This window comes from Ctenopharyngodon idella, chromosome 13 (genome assembly GCF_019924925.1).
Source record: "Ctenopharyngodon idella isolate HZGC_01 chromosome 13, HZGC01, whole genome shotgun sequence".
Classification (NCBI taxonomy): domain Eukaryota; kingdom Metazoa; phylum Chordata; class Actinopteri; order Cypriniformes; family Xenocyprididae; genus Ctenopharyngodon; species Ctenopharyngodon idella.
Genome location: NC_067232.1, coordinates 23694299 through 23707232, shown reverse-complemented (window position 1 = coordinate 23707232; position 12934 = coordinate 23694299). Strand labels below are relative to the sequence as shown.

General features: G+C 37.8%; 1 protein-coding gene across 1 annotated transcript in view; it reads left to right on the top strand.

Annotated features, from left to right (window-relative positions):
* Window positions 1-9736, top strand: part of atrn (attractin) — a 77065-nt gene extending 67329 nt beyond the window's left edge. The window contains exons 27-29 of the mRNA XM_051918223.1: window positions 218-325; window positions 7563-7677; window positions 7799-9736. Of these exons, the coding sequence (XP_051774183.1) occupies window positions 218-325; window positions 7563-7677; window positions 7799-7923 (348 nt within the window). The 3' untranslated portion in view covers window positions 7924-9736. The remainder of the gene's footprint in view (window positions 1-217; window positions 326-7562; window positions 7678-7798) is intronic.
* The last annotated feature ends 3198 nt before the right edge of the window (window positions 9737-12934 follow it).

The following is a 12934-nucleotide window of genomic DNA, read 5'->3' as shown; positions in this document are numbered from 1 at the left end:
GTTTGACTTCTTAGATGGTCCTTTTATGTTTTTATGTGCTCACAAGCTTGTTTCAATCTGGCCTTCTCTCTTTTAAATTCAGCGTGCATCTCTTTCAAGCTGTGTCGTTTCAACATTCACCTTTATATTGATCTCGGCTTTAACGGCGCACAGAGCCGTATCCGTGTTTGTGTGTGAATGTAACGCTGTTGGATAATCTTCCTCTTCTCTTCCTCAGCAACTCCTGCGAGAAATGCAGCAGATGGCCAGCCGACCATTCGCCACCATCAACGTCGCCTTGGAGACGGACGAAGAGCCGCCAGACCTGATTGGTGGAAACGTGAAGGTTAGCGTGACCTTTCGTATGGTGACATCAGAGTTGGCTTTAAGAGGGAGTGCAGTTACTGCATATGTTAATGTCGGGAGTGAACTGAAAGCTGAGTCACTGGCTCTGTTCCAAAACCTAGTGAGCTGCGTCGCTGTCTGCTGTCTACATAAGCAACTGCCTTCTAAGACGGCAACCTAATAAAAAGTCGTTTGAAACTCTACAGCAGCAACTCTTTTAGGCCTGGTCACTTGTGCGCTTCTAATGTGAAGCACAATAGTTTCTCATTAGCGTATGTTAATGATTCAATGCTCAAATAAGCACTAAAATAAATACAGTAGCGCACAAATATTTGGTGCAGTAGTCAGTTTTTCATTAAATGGATGGGCTTTTATTAGTACAGATTTCCTGCTTTCGATTGCAATTCACCAGCTCTTGATTTGATATGTTTCAGTTATAATGCCTATTTTGCTTCGCTTTAAAATTCTCTCTGCTATTGTTGTAAATTATACAGGTAAGTGTTTTAGAAGGGCTTTTCACCTTTGAAATAGCTAAAGGTTTAGTTTACCCAAAAATGAAAATTCTGTCATTAATTACTCACCTTCATGTCGTTCCAAACCCGTAAGACCTTCGTTCATCTTCAGAACACAAATTAAGATATTTTTCATAAAATCCAATGGCTCAGTGAGGCCTGCATTGACAAGATTTTCAACAAGATTTTCTTTTTCAATGCCCAGAAAAGCTACTAAAGACATATATAAAACAGTTTGTGACTACAGTGGTTCAACCTTAATGTTATGAAGCGACACGAATAAAAAAACAAAAACAAAATGGCGACTTTTGACTTTTGTTTCGAATCAGTGGTTCGGAGCGCATATCAAACTGCCAAAGTCAGGTGAACTATTGAAATTTCGAAACACTTACGAGCCTCGTTTACTGAAATCGCATGATTTTGGTGCTCTGAACCACTGATTCAAAACAAAAGGTTCGTAAAGCTTCGAAGCTTCGTGAAGCAATGTTTTGAAAATGGCCATCGCTAGATATTGTTGAATAAAGTCGCTATTTTGTTTCACATTAACTGTTTTAAATGCGTCTTTAGTAGCTTTCTGGCCATTGAAATAGGAAATGATCTTGCTGGCAATGCAGGCCTCACTGAGCCATTGTATTTTATCAAAAATATCTTAATTTGTGTTCTGAAGATAAACAAAGGTCTTACGGGTGTGGAACAACATGAGGGTGACTAATAAATGACTGAATTTTCATTTTTGGGTGAACTAACCCTTTAACCCTGTTTCATTCTAAACCCCAGTAAATGGAATCCTGGGTTATCTTACTTCACTTTTCACATCGCATGTGTTTTACCCAGGGTTTACAATGATTTTTCTGGGTATTTGTAGTCTGGCATTTCACGCTGCATATTCCTAAACCCTGGGTTAGTGTTCTTCTTTGCATATTTGCGGTGTCATTAACCATGATTGGATACATGTTTATATAACTCTAGCTTCACTATTTGACAACTCTTTATGACTTCTATTAATTTTCTACAAAATTAAGTGAATGAGTGTTCAATGAGTGAATGAACTTCCACTCTCATTACCCACAACTGAGGTGCAAGACCTTAACCAAGACACCTAACCCCCAATCACTCCCTGGTCGCCGCAGCAAAAAATGGCTCCCCACTCCTCTGACTGTGCGTGTCCGTGTGTGTGTGTTCAATACTCACTGCTGTGTGTGTGCACTTGGATGGGTGAAATGCAGAGCACAAATTCCAAGTATGGGACACCATACTTGAGCACACGTAACTTTCACTTTTCATTTAATGATGTATTGCGCTTTCTACACAGGAGAGACTGATACTTCACTACGGATCTCTCACTCATATTACATGTTAATAACTCCCTCCATTCTGCACGATAAATATCTCGTATAAACTTCCGCGTTTTTTCTTTGTACATAACGAATAGATAGAAGTGCTTCAGCAAATGAAACATGACGCCAATAGATATACACTTACAACAATATGTGGTTTGTATGCTTTTTGCAATTCATGCACCTCTTCTAATTTACAAGTGTGAAACGTTTCTTGGGTTTAGAGAAGCTGGGGTTAAGCAAAGTGTGAAAAGCCCTAGAGTGATTTGAAATCAGTAACTTGTCTTTTTGAACTTCATTAAAAGAGTCTTTTGTTTCAGGAATCGTGCTGCAGTGGTTGTGCTGTATGTTTTTGATTCACTAAAAAGAACCTTGGTCACGTTGTATGTTCGTTTTTCCATACAGGCCGCAATAGATTTCTACAGGGATACAGGGGAACTTTCTTAGTACATTATGAAAATAATAATCAATTTATATATTAACAACAGGGCTCAAACTATGCAGCTGAGTTTTTTTTTCCCATGTAGGCTACATTTTCATGCACCCACTGAAAATAGGCATAGAGTAAAAGATTGATTTTTGGTATTTTAAGAATTGATATCTGGATCGTTGAAATAAAGATTGCCATTAATTGGAAAATCTATGTTTTTACCCAGCACTATAAATTAGATACTTTTATTGATTTTTAAGTAGTAAATAAAATATATTTCCTTTTAACTCCATGTACAATCTTGGCTGAAAATTTTCACAGAGCTCTCCATAGTGAATACTAGGATCTGTGATGGATACATGTGATGCTCCTGGATAACTTGGCTAAAATGACGTGTACTATACGGTAGTATAGATTTTCAGGAATGTGCCTCAAATGCTGTCTGGTTGAGCAGCTCACTGGGTTTTAGAACAGAACTTCTGTGTTTTAATTCTCAGACTAAATCTCTGTGTTTTAGGGTGTTTTCACACCTTATACATTTGGAGCATTTGTTTGGAACCTGGTGTGTTCTCTCTTAGTAAGGTTCATTTACACATTTATGAACACGGCAAACACGCTTGGATCGTCACCTAAACAAATGGTTCGAGATTGCCTAAACGAGGTGTTCTCAGGCTGCTCTAGAGCAGTATGCTTGTGGCGAGAAAGCAATCCGACCCAATGGACCAACGAACCAGGCTGTATCATAATATATGATGGGTGAACACGCCATTGAAAAGCAAAGCGCCTTTTTATTTTAAAATGATGCCTAATTGCTCTTCTCTGAAATAGGTAAATGGTAACATAAACGGAACGTAAACGGATCCACTCTGACCATTGACTCGCACATGACTTGTATTAACAAATTTTGGTCCGTTAAGAAATGTTGCCTTGTGAAAGTGAACTAAACCAAGAAGATATTGCAACATTGTAACAAAGCAAATGATCTATAGGTCTGAATACACCCTTACGGGCTGTTCACACAGAATGCATTTTTCTGCTCCATTGTGCCACTTTTACATTGTTACATTGTTTTTCAATGTAAATGAGCTTTAACCGTCATGCATCTTTTGCAGTGTCTCGCGCATGTCACGCATTCTAAAAATGTGGTGCTCTGAAACTTTAAACCATCACACGTCCAGTGTCTAGTTAAGGCGGGCATACACTCTGCAAGCTCAGACACTCAAGAGGTCATGCCATTATGGAAGCTTGTTTCCGCCACGGAATAAAATAATTTAAAAGATAATTTTATCTCACAATTCTGTGTTGTTGTTGTTGTTGTTTTGTCAATTAAGAGTTTACATCTCGCAATTCTGACTTTTTTTTCCTCATAATTGTGAGTTTATATCTCAGAATTATGACTTTTTTCTCGTAATTAAAAGTTGATATCTCGCAATTCTTTTCTCATAATTAAGTTTATATTTGGCAATTCTGACTTTTTTCTCGTAATTGCGAGTTTATATCACAATTCTGACTTCTCGCAATTACAAGTTTATATCTCGCAATTCTGACTTCTTTTCTCAGAATTATGAGATATAAACTCACAGTTGTGAGTTATAAAATCCAATTCTGAGGGGGAAAAAAGACATTTTTCGTAATTGTGAGTTTATATCAGAATTCTGACATTTTTCTCAATTAAAAGTTTATCTCGCAATTCTGACTTTTCTCATAATTAAGTTTATATTTCGCAATTCTGACTTTTTTTCTCGTAATTGCAAGTTTATCTCACAATTCTGACTTTTCTCGCAATTACGAGTTTATATTTCGCAATTCTGACTAGTTTTCTTGTAATTGCAAGTTTATATCTCGCAATTCTGACTTTTCTCAGAATTGAGATATAAACTCGAAATTCTGACTTTTTTTCTCGTAATTGCGAGTTTATATCACAATTCTGACTTCTCGCAATTACAAGTTTATATACAAGTTTATATCGCAATTCTGACTTGGAATTGTGAGTTTATATCTCGCAATTCTGACTTCTTTTCTCAAATTGTGATATATAAACTCGCAATTCTGACTTCTTTTCTCAGAATTACTAGATATAAACTCACAGTCGTGAGTTATAAAATCCAATTCTGAGGGAAAAAAAGAGAGAGACCTATATCTCTCAATTCTGACTTTTTTCTCACAATTGTGTTTTATATCTTGCAATTCTCACTTCTTTTCTCAGAATTGTGAGATTATAAACTCTCAAAAATGAGTTATAAAGTCCAATTCTGAAGGAAAAAAAAGACTGACTCGCAATTTCTCCCGAGAGAAAAATAATAGCCTCCGAGCACATATGACAGTACAAACTGTACTGTGTACGCCCGGCTTTAGATGAAGCTTTCTTTAATTTTTACATTAGTTTCAAGGCCTCTTGACCACTCTATGAGATTTGTAACTAATAACCGCATTACATAGTATTACAGCTGTATTTGATTTCAAGAATTGCTGGTTTGTAATTACTGTTTTGTAGTGTTTGTTGTCCTAACACTGTAATGACAGCCCTAGAGTGAAGATCCGATTTAGATTTACCTCTTTGCCGAGTTCTCAATCCTACTCCATCAATGTCCTATGCTCACTATCAAGGTTTAAACGTAATTACAATCCAGCCGTCCTTGATAGCAAAAAGCTATAAATGCAGTTATTTCTCTCAAATCTCATAGAAGGGCCCAGAGGGGGTGAAACTAAAGTAAACACGACTAAACAAGAAAGAAGCACACAAGCTCAGTGGACATCAGAGCATTCAGTGCTGTAGTATGTGGCCTCTGACACGCTCAGTCTACCCTCTCGCTCACTCACTCGCCGTCGCTCTTGTTTTCTTTTTTAATTATAAGAGTTAATTAAACAGAACCTGTCTTTTGCTTGCTCAGTCTGGTTGCCTCAGATAATCGCCTGAGCGGAAACGTAATGGACGTGCATATATATATATATATATATATATATATATATATATATATATATAAATGCGTACATACAGCAATACGCCCCTCCATACTCATGCCGTTGCTCTCGTCGGCTGTAATTGAATTTTACCAGGAGTTTCTTCTTTTTGTGTGCTGGAAGAGTAGGTGTGTATGGCGTTAAAGATAAATGACGTTCCCCCCTGTTTTGAATTGACAGTGGGGAAAGTGCAAGGAGGAGAGAGATAGAGGAGTGAGGGGGTGAACTGGCCTCGGTAGGATAAGAAGTGGTTTAAAGAGAAGAATATATGAAGAAAAGGAGGAATGAATATGCAAGCGTACTGTGCAGAGGGGAGAATGTGTGAATGGGGGTAGGAGAGCCGCAGTAAGCACACAAACACTCAGTCATTGAACAGTCTTTTTGATGCATACGCACTAATACCACACATACACACAGCACACACTGGGGAAACTCGGCAGTTACGCAAAAAGAACAAGTTTGTGTGTGTGTATATATAAAAGAGAGTTTATGTAAGTCTTGGGACTAAGGGCAAAATGAGTGTGAAATGGGTCAAAGTTGGAATATGATTTGTGCGTGTGTTCTAAAACAGAAGGTCATGCGCTTTCAGCCCTGCACCACACATGCATTAACATATAATGCTTACAAACAACATGTTTTTTTTTGTGTAAGTATGGTGCCGTGGAATATAGCAGTCATTCCAGTACACTAGTATATGTAGAAGTAAAATGTTTTTTCCTACAAAATGCTATTTGGTGCACTGGTCTTACCACAGTTAAGAGGTGAATGGGATAAGAGTATAATACAGCAATTTAAAATACCAGTGACTCAGGTGTGCATACAGTCAAACCAAAATGTATTCAGACACCTTGAACATTTCATTCATTAATACAGTTTATTCACTATAGTTTAAAAAAATGGTAATAAAATATGACAAGATCTCAAAGTTAAACTGTGTCAGAAAAAATAATCTTAATGATGTCAGATAACACTTGAGCAAAACATGGTCAGGTCAAAGTGTCTGAATAACTTTTGGTCCCAAATTGTTATCAATTTTACTGGTAGTCCACTGTATGAAGAATTTTTGGGTATAATATGTCAGTTTACTTTATTTTGCTATCCTCACTTACATAAATGAACTATAGTGTCCTGCACCCACTAGTAAAAATATATCAAAAATTTCTGAATAATTTTCGGTTTGACTGTATATCAGTTTTTAAATGTGACTCATTCAGTCAGAATTTAGAGTCAGAAATGCCTAGATGTGTTTCATTGTCATCTATATGTACATTGGGGTTCAAATATTTGAGACCACAGTGAAAATCTTATTGTTTTACTGTTAAAGGCACAATATGTAAGATTTTTGGATTAAAATATCCAAAAACCACTAAAACTATGTGATATATTTTGTTGACGGGTGTACTTACATTATCCCAAATGTTTCCAACAATGTTTAAATCCAGAGAAATCGGCATACAAGCATAATAAAAGCAGCAGCATAAAATGTCCCACGGTTCTCGGCACCGCCCTGCTTCACACCACAGTAACGTTAATTAAGCTTTAATACATTAGCTCATCCATGAACATGATTTCTGTCCGAGTCCCATCGGATTGCTGTCCATCCGCTGTGGATTTGAGGATGACAACTCCCATGATTCCATGCTCAGTCACGCCGTCATCAAGCTACACCTTTGTTATTGTTTTGAAAAAGCGACCTCTAGCGGCAAAACTTACATACTGTGCCTTTAAGTCTGGAATAAAGTAGAAATTCGAAAATTCAGCTTTGCCATCCCAGGAATAAATGACATTTTAAAATATATTAAAATAAAAAAATAAACATTACAAAAACCTTACCCTCCCCAAACTTTTGAATGGTAGTGTATAATATGATATGATATAATATCTGATAGCTGATAATATAATTTGTAAGAGAACTTTTGTATTAAATGGGGGGTAAATGCAAAATAGAAGCATTTTCACAAATATATTTTTTGTAACACTTTCTTTCCTTTCTCACAGTCTGTGCCTAAGCCCATAGCTTTGGAGCCCTGTTTTGGGAATAAGGCCGCAGTGCTCTCCATCTTTGTTAGATTACCCAGAAGCCCCGGCGGTATTCCACCTCCAGGACAGTCAGGTGGGTCGGCAGGCCAATGCAATTTGGCCCCACGCTGAGTGCTGAACAGTTTTACACTTTCTGCTGTCGAGGCCGTTATAATGGCGGTCAAAATCACCTCTTTGTCTTCCTCTCTTCTCAGGTCTGGCAGTAGCGAGTGCATTAGTGGACGTCTCTCAGCAGATGTGTCTGGGATATAAGGAGAAGTCGGGAGGGTTGCGTAGCCGCAAACAGCAGCCATTAGCACAGCCCGCCACCTGCATCTGACATTTACCCCTCGCCCTCTGACCTCGGACCCCTGCCAGGACTGAGTCATAGGAACACACACTTATGGCTGGGTCGCTTTCACAGGAGACGCAAGGGGGCGTGGTTTATCGAAGCCAAGTGGATTCTGATTGGAGGAACTGAATCACTTCTGAAACACTACAGGAAATGAACTCCTATGTGACCCTGACTGATAGGACTTATCCTGGGCCACTTTATGATATTTAACTTATTTCAGTTATTTTATTCTATTTTTACAATCAGGAAGAGGAATCTTTGCACTGCTGCATCTCTGTTGAAGGCAACACACACAAACACTTCCCTTCTAGAGACGGTCTTTGGCTGCATGGCTATAACACAAACACACATACAGTACAGGCCGTATTTTAGAGGCATATAATGCGTCTTTGTCTCTTTAATCATGGCGGTAGTAGTTCTGTTGCCGCAAATTGCTTTTATTTGTTAATGATAATTAATCATGTGTCTCATTTGGTGTGCGGTTGGTGCGCTAACTCTCTGGAATAAAACACAATGAGCTGGTATGTTTACAAGCGTTTGACTTTACAGGTCATCTGTGATGTCTCTCCTGAGCTTTTCACGTTTGCCAGAATAAGAGGATCTGCATTTTAGCTTTCCTTCCATTCCCTTTGGAATTACCTCCTTTCACATGTCCGTGTAGTGATCCGAGACATGAGTGTTTATGTTTGCCGTAATGATAGTGCTGCTTCTGCTATTTACTTCCTCTCACTTCTCTCTTATCTGAAATCTCAGTCCATTTCTCAGGCACATTTCAAGGAAAGAAGAAATAAAAGGAGACTGCAGGCAGGCAGCAGCGCGCTTGTTTGGGTTTCGCAAAATGTCAGATGTCATTTTGGGTTGGCGAAGGATTATCTGCATACACAAATGCACAAACCTGGACCTGCGTCGGGTATTCTCGAGGATATGGAGTGGATTGCCTTGTGCAATGGAAAGGTCAGAGATAGAGTGAGCAAATGTGACATTATGAAATCTAAACCGGTGTAAGTGCGTGTAGCAGCGCAGTCATTACATCTTTCATTATCCTGGTGCGCGGCTGTTTCGAGACTGCACAGATGATCTGCTTGCCGGTTCTTGGTGCGTTTAGAGTGCCATGAATAAAGGGACACAGGTTGCTAGACCAGAACAAAACACCTAGCACTGACAGCCTAAACAGGATGTTATTAATCTGTCCGTGATCTCAATGGAAACTCATGTCCTGTGTCACACATCAGGTGCGAATGTAACGGTGGTCGCGGAGTGAATTTTTTTTTTTCTTTTTTTCTCTCGATCTGTTAGGGCCCAAAAGGGAAAACGCACTCACACAAAGTGGTCTAATGAAAGGAGCTGGTCTCTCTTCCCTCAGAGGGAAGCTAATTCTCTCGATGCTTTTCTCTGTAAGCCTCAAACAGTACTCCTCGCACACTGACTGCACCATCTATATACAGTGATACTGTAGATACGGAGTCTGTAGTTTGTTAATATATATATATATATATATATAATGTAGCAGCAAGTGCACTCAAGTTTTTTTTGTACATAGTGATGGACAGTAATGTGAATGCCGTCTCTGTTAAGCAACTTACTGCACTTGGAGGGTGGAGTATCCCAGGCTTTTGAAATGTGACTGCATTGCAGCTTCTTTTGTATGTAAGATGGCGAATGTCATGAACAAACTTTAAACTAGCTGCCTACTTTAAAGGAAAAAAAATAGGACCTGAAACTTTAACCTGACCTTGTAATTATGTGTACATAAAGAATGACATAGAACATTTTGTCTATAATTAAATGGTAAAATGACTGCCTGTTCTGTGTTAATCATTTATTTAATGAGATGACAAGCTTCCTTTTGCAGTAGTTTTTACTATTGAGTTATTCATGTAGCCCAAGGGGAAACACTACTGTATGGCATAACACTTCTGCATCTGACGTACATTGTTTTATCATCATAGCATAGTGTGCTATTGTAAACATTTCAACTTGTGTGACAACAGGACAGATGAAATGCATTATGTCCTTATTATCAGCAAGCGGATGAGGATAAACAACATCGTGACAACTTCCTCAGCTCGGCGAGAGCTTTTATCCAGTGCCTTTTCAGAACAGACGCAGTCGAGATTAGCTGTCAAAGTCTCGCCGCTCTGATATATTAGAGATACTTTGCTGCTCCGTAATTGAATGGAAATTTTCACCATTAGCTTTATATTTGCATTTGATCAAATACATTGCCAGGAATCCATAAGCGGAGATGGTAAATATTCCAAGAGTTTGTGGCACTTTCCTCAAATCCCCTCCTTAAAATGGTTGCTCTGTGCCATCTCAGAGGTCTTGAACTTCTCAACTGCGTGCAACCAGTTAATTTTCTGTTCTTTTGTAGTAGAAACATTTTAATTAATTATCATGAATGTGCTATTTAGCTGCAGACATCTGTTTACTGTTTGATTTGTACATTAAAAAAATGGAACATTCTTTAAAATTATAAGACCATAAAAGTCATAATTTGGACTCTACAACATCATGACGTGAGTACAAGAAAATCATTTTCTCAATTTTTATACAAATTATAGTGTTGACTGCATTCGTCAATCTCAGCAATTCAACCCTGTAAGCAAATAACTACAAACTAGCTGTTCTCTGCTAAGTGATGGACATTTTCAAACCTTTTAGGCTAGATTTGCATTATAGGCTCCTGTGGTGAAAATCAAGTTGTTTATAGGTCTGTACAAACCATTTTAGAGTATTTTCAACAGCAGAGTACCAAAGACGGTCTCAAAAATGAGGTTTGAAACGGCCCATGTTCCCTACCGTCACAAACATGTAACCAATCCTGTCAACATGTGGGGCTGGGCTTTTCTCTACTGACTTCATATGTTTAAAGCGTTTATAAGGATGCTGATTTTTAGAAGGCAGCTGTCTGATTCTGAGATGACAAACAGGAACATGATTTGTGTAACATTAGCAACACATTATTAGCTGTTTGATAACATAGTCAAGACAAAGGCTAATCATATCAGTTGTGTCCGGCATTGTAGAAAGCTATTATTATTATTATTAGGGGCCAAGCATCGAAGGTGCGTAGGCACCTATTGTCATCGTCTTCGCCGACATCTTTGTCTTATTCTTCTTTGTTGTCATCTTATTCTTCTATTGAGTCTAAGGCAGCCCATAGAACCGTATGGTAAAAAGTTGAGAAATTTGGCACACTGATAGAGGACAGTCTGAACATTAACCACAGCAATTTTGGAGTCTCTAACTCAATCCCTCTGGCGCCACCAACTGCCCAAAATTGCACTCACGTTTATACTAATAACTTTTGAACCGTAAGTGTTAGAAACATTTTTTTCATCTGATTCCATCGCTCAAGATGTTTCGATTTACAAAAATTGTCAATGTGTGTCATTGTCACCTCACACTGACCACACCACATCAACTTGGTAACAGCTCCACCTATTGGTCAAAAATGATAAACCATTAAATCATATTACTAGTGAACTGTATTCATTTTAACTAAAATCATGCCTTCTTGCACTGTAAAAAAATGACATGATTTTAACGGTAAAAGATTGTAAAAATGCTATGGTGAAAAACAGTTAATTGATTTACAGAAAGTTTCCGACACTATATATGGTGAATAACTGCAATAGATCTAACGGTACATTTAATGTAATTTTACAGTAAAATACAAATGACATTCCCACAATTTCCTGTGTGACACTTCACATTTGATCTATTTTCATTGAAATAACTCTGTTTCTTCTATATATTTTTTTCTAATCAGTTATGTATATTTTTTGTCACATCTAACGTTAAATTAATGTTTATTGCATTTTTAAAATTTCATGTGTGTTACCATGATGGTGTTCAGTGTTTGTGTGAATGACACTGTGAGCACCTTCTATATATTAGTGTTGTTCTTCTCAGCTTGTGGAAAAGCTGCTTGTGATGAACTTTGACTCATCATGTGACTCTGATCACCACTGTGTTTGGTGGTTGTCGGTGTATTACAAAGGTACAAAACAGATATTAGTACTTCAATAGGTTGGTAAATTAACATTATATCAGTTAATGAAATAAGTTTTTTTTTTTTTTTACAGTGTGTAAAATAAACAGTTATAAATCGTAATTATTACAATATAAACCTTTAAATTATACGGTTATGAACTGTAAAATAGACAGTAAACAATGTGCTGTCCCGTAAAACCTAAAACGTTGCTACCGTACTTTTTACGGTAAAGTTCTGGCAACCAAAGCTGCCGTTTTTTTTTTTTTTTTTTTACCGTAAATTTTACAGGGATTTTTTTTTTTTTTTTTACAGTGTGCCCCTTAATTGCTGCTTGCAGCTATATTTATTAGTAGTGGTAGTAGTAGTAGTTTCTATTCAGAGAAATTCTCTTTTGTTGCTGTCGGGTTGGGGATTGGGCAGAAAGCAAGAATTCCATACACTGAATAACATGACAGCCCCTGATTTTAGCTTGCCAGCAAACCTCTGAACATTTGTCTTCCTACCGAGATGTTCAGATATCCTATAGTATGTTTTGTGGCAGTGACAGTTGTGGGTGTTTCATTTTGTTGGGGGTTGTTCGTGCTGAAGGGCAGTGTGGATGTGTGTGCTGACCCAGACGATGCACATAGGTGGCAATGCGATGACTGCTCCAAATAAATGAGGGTTACTTCGCTCCCCGAGTTACTCATTACCCCCTCAGCTTGAGCTGATTGGCGGGCCCACACACAATCTGCGCCCACAGAAGTTAAAGATTTCTGCAGAATTACAACATCAGTCATTTATGAATCCCCTAGATTAATTACTACCTATTTTGGCTAATTTGATTTTTAAAGATATTCTTCACTACAACAGTATTTATTTTTTCTCTGCGACAACAAAAATGTAGACATCTTCATTTATATGAAGAATCTCACAGGTATTTTCCATACAGCTATCATTTGAGCATATTTTACCATATTTAAATCCATTGCTGCAGATTTTACCCCAAATTCAATG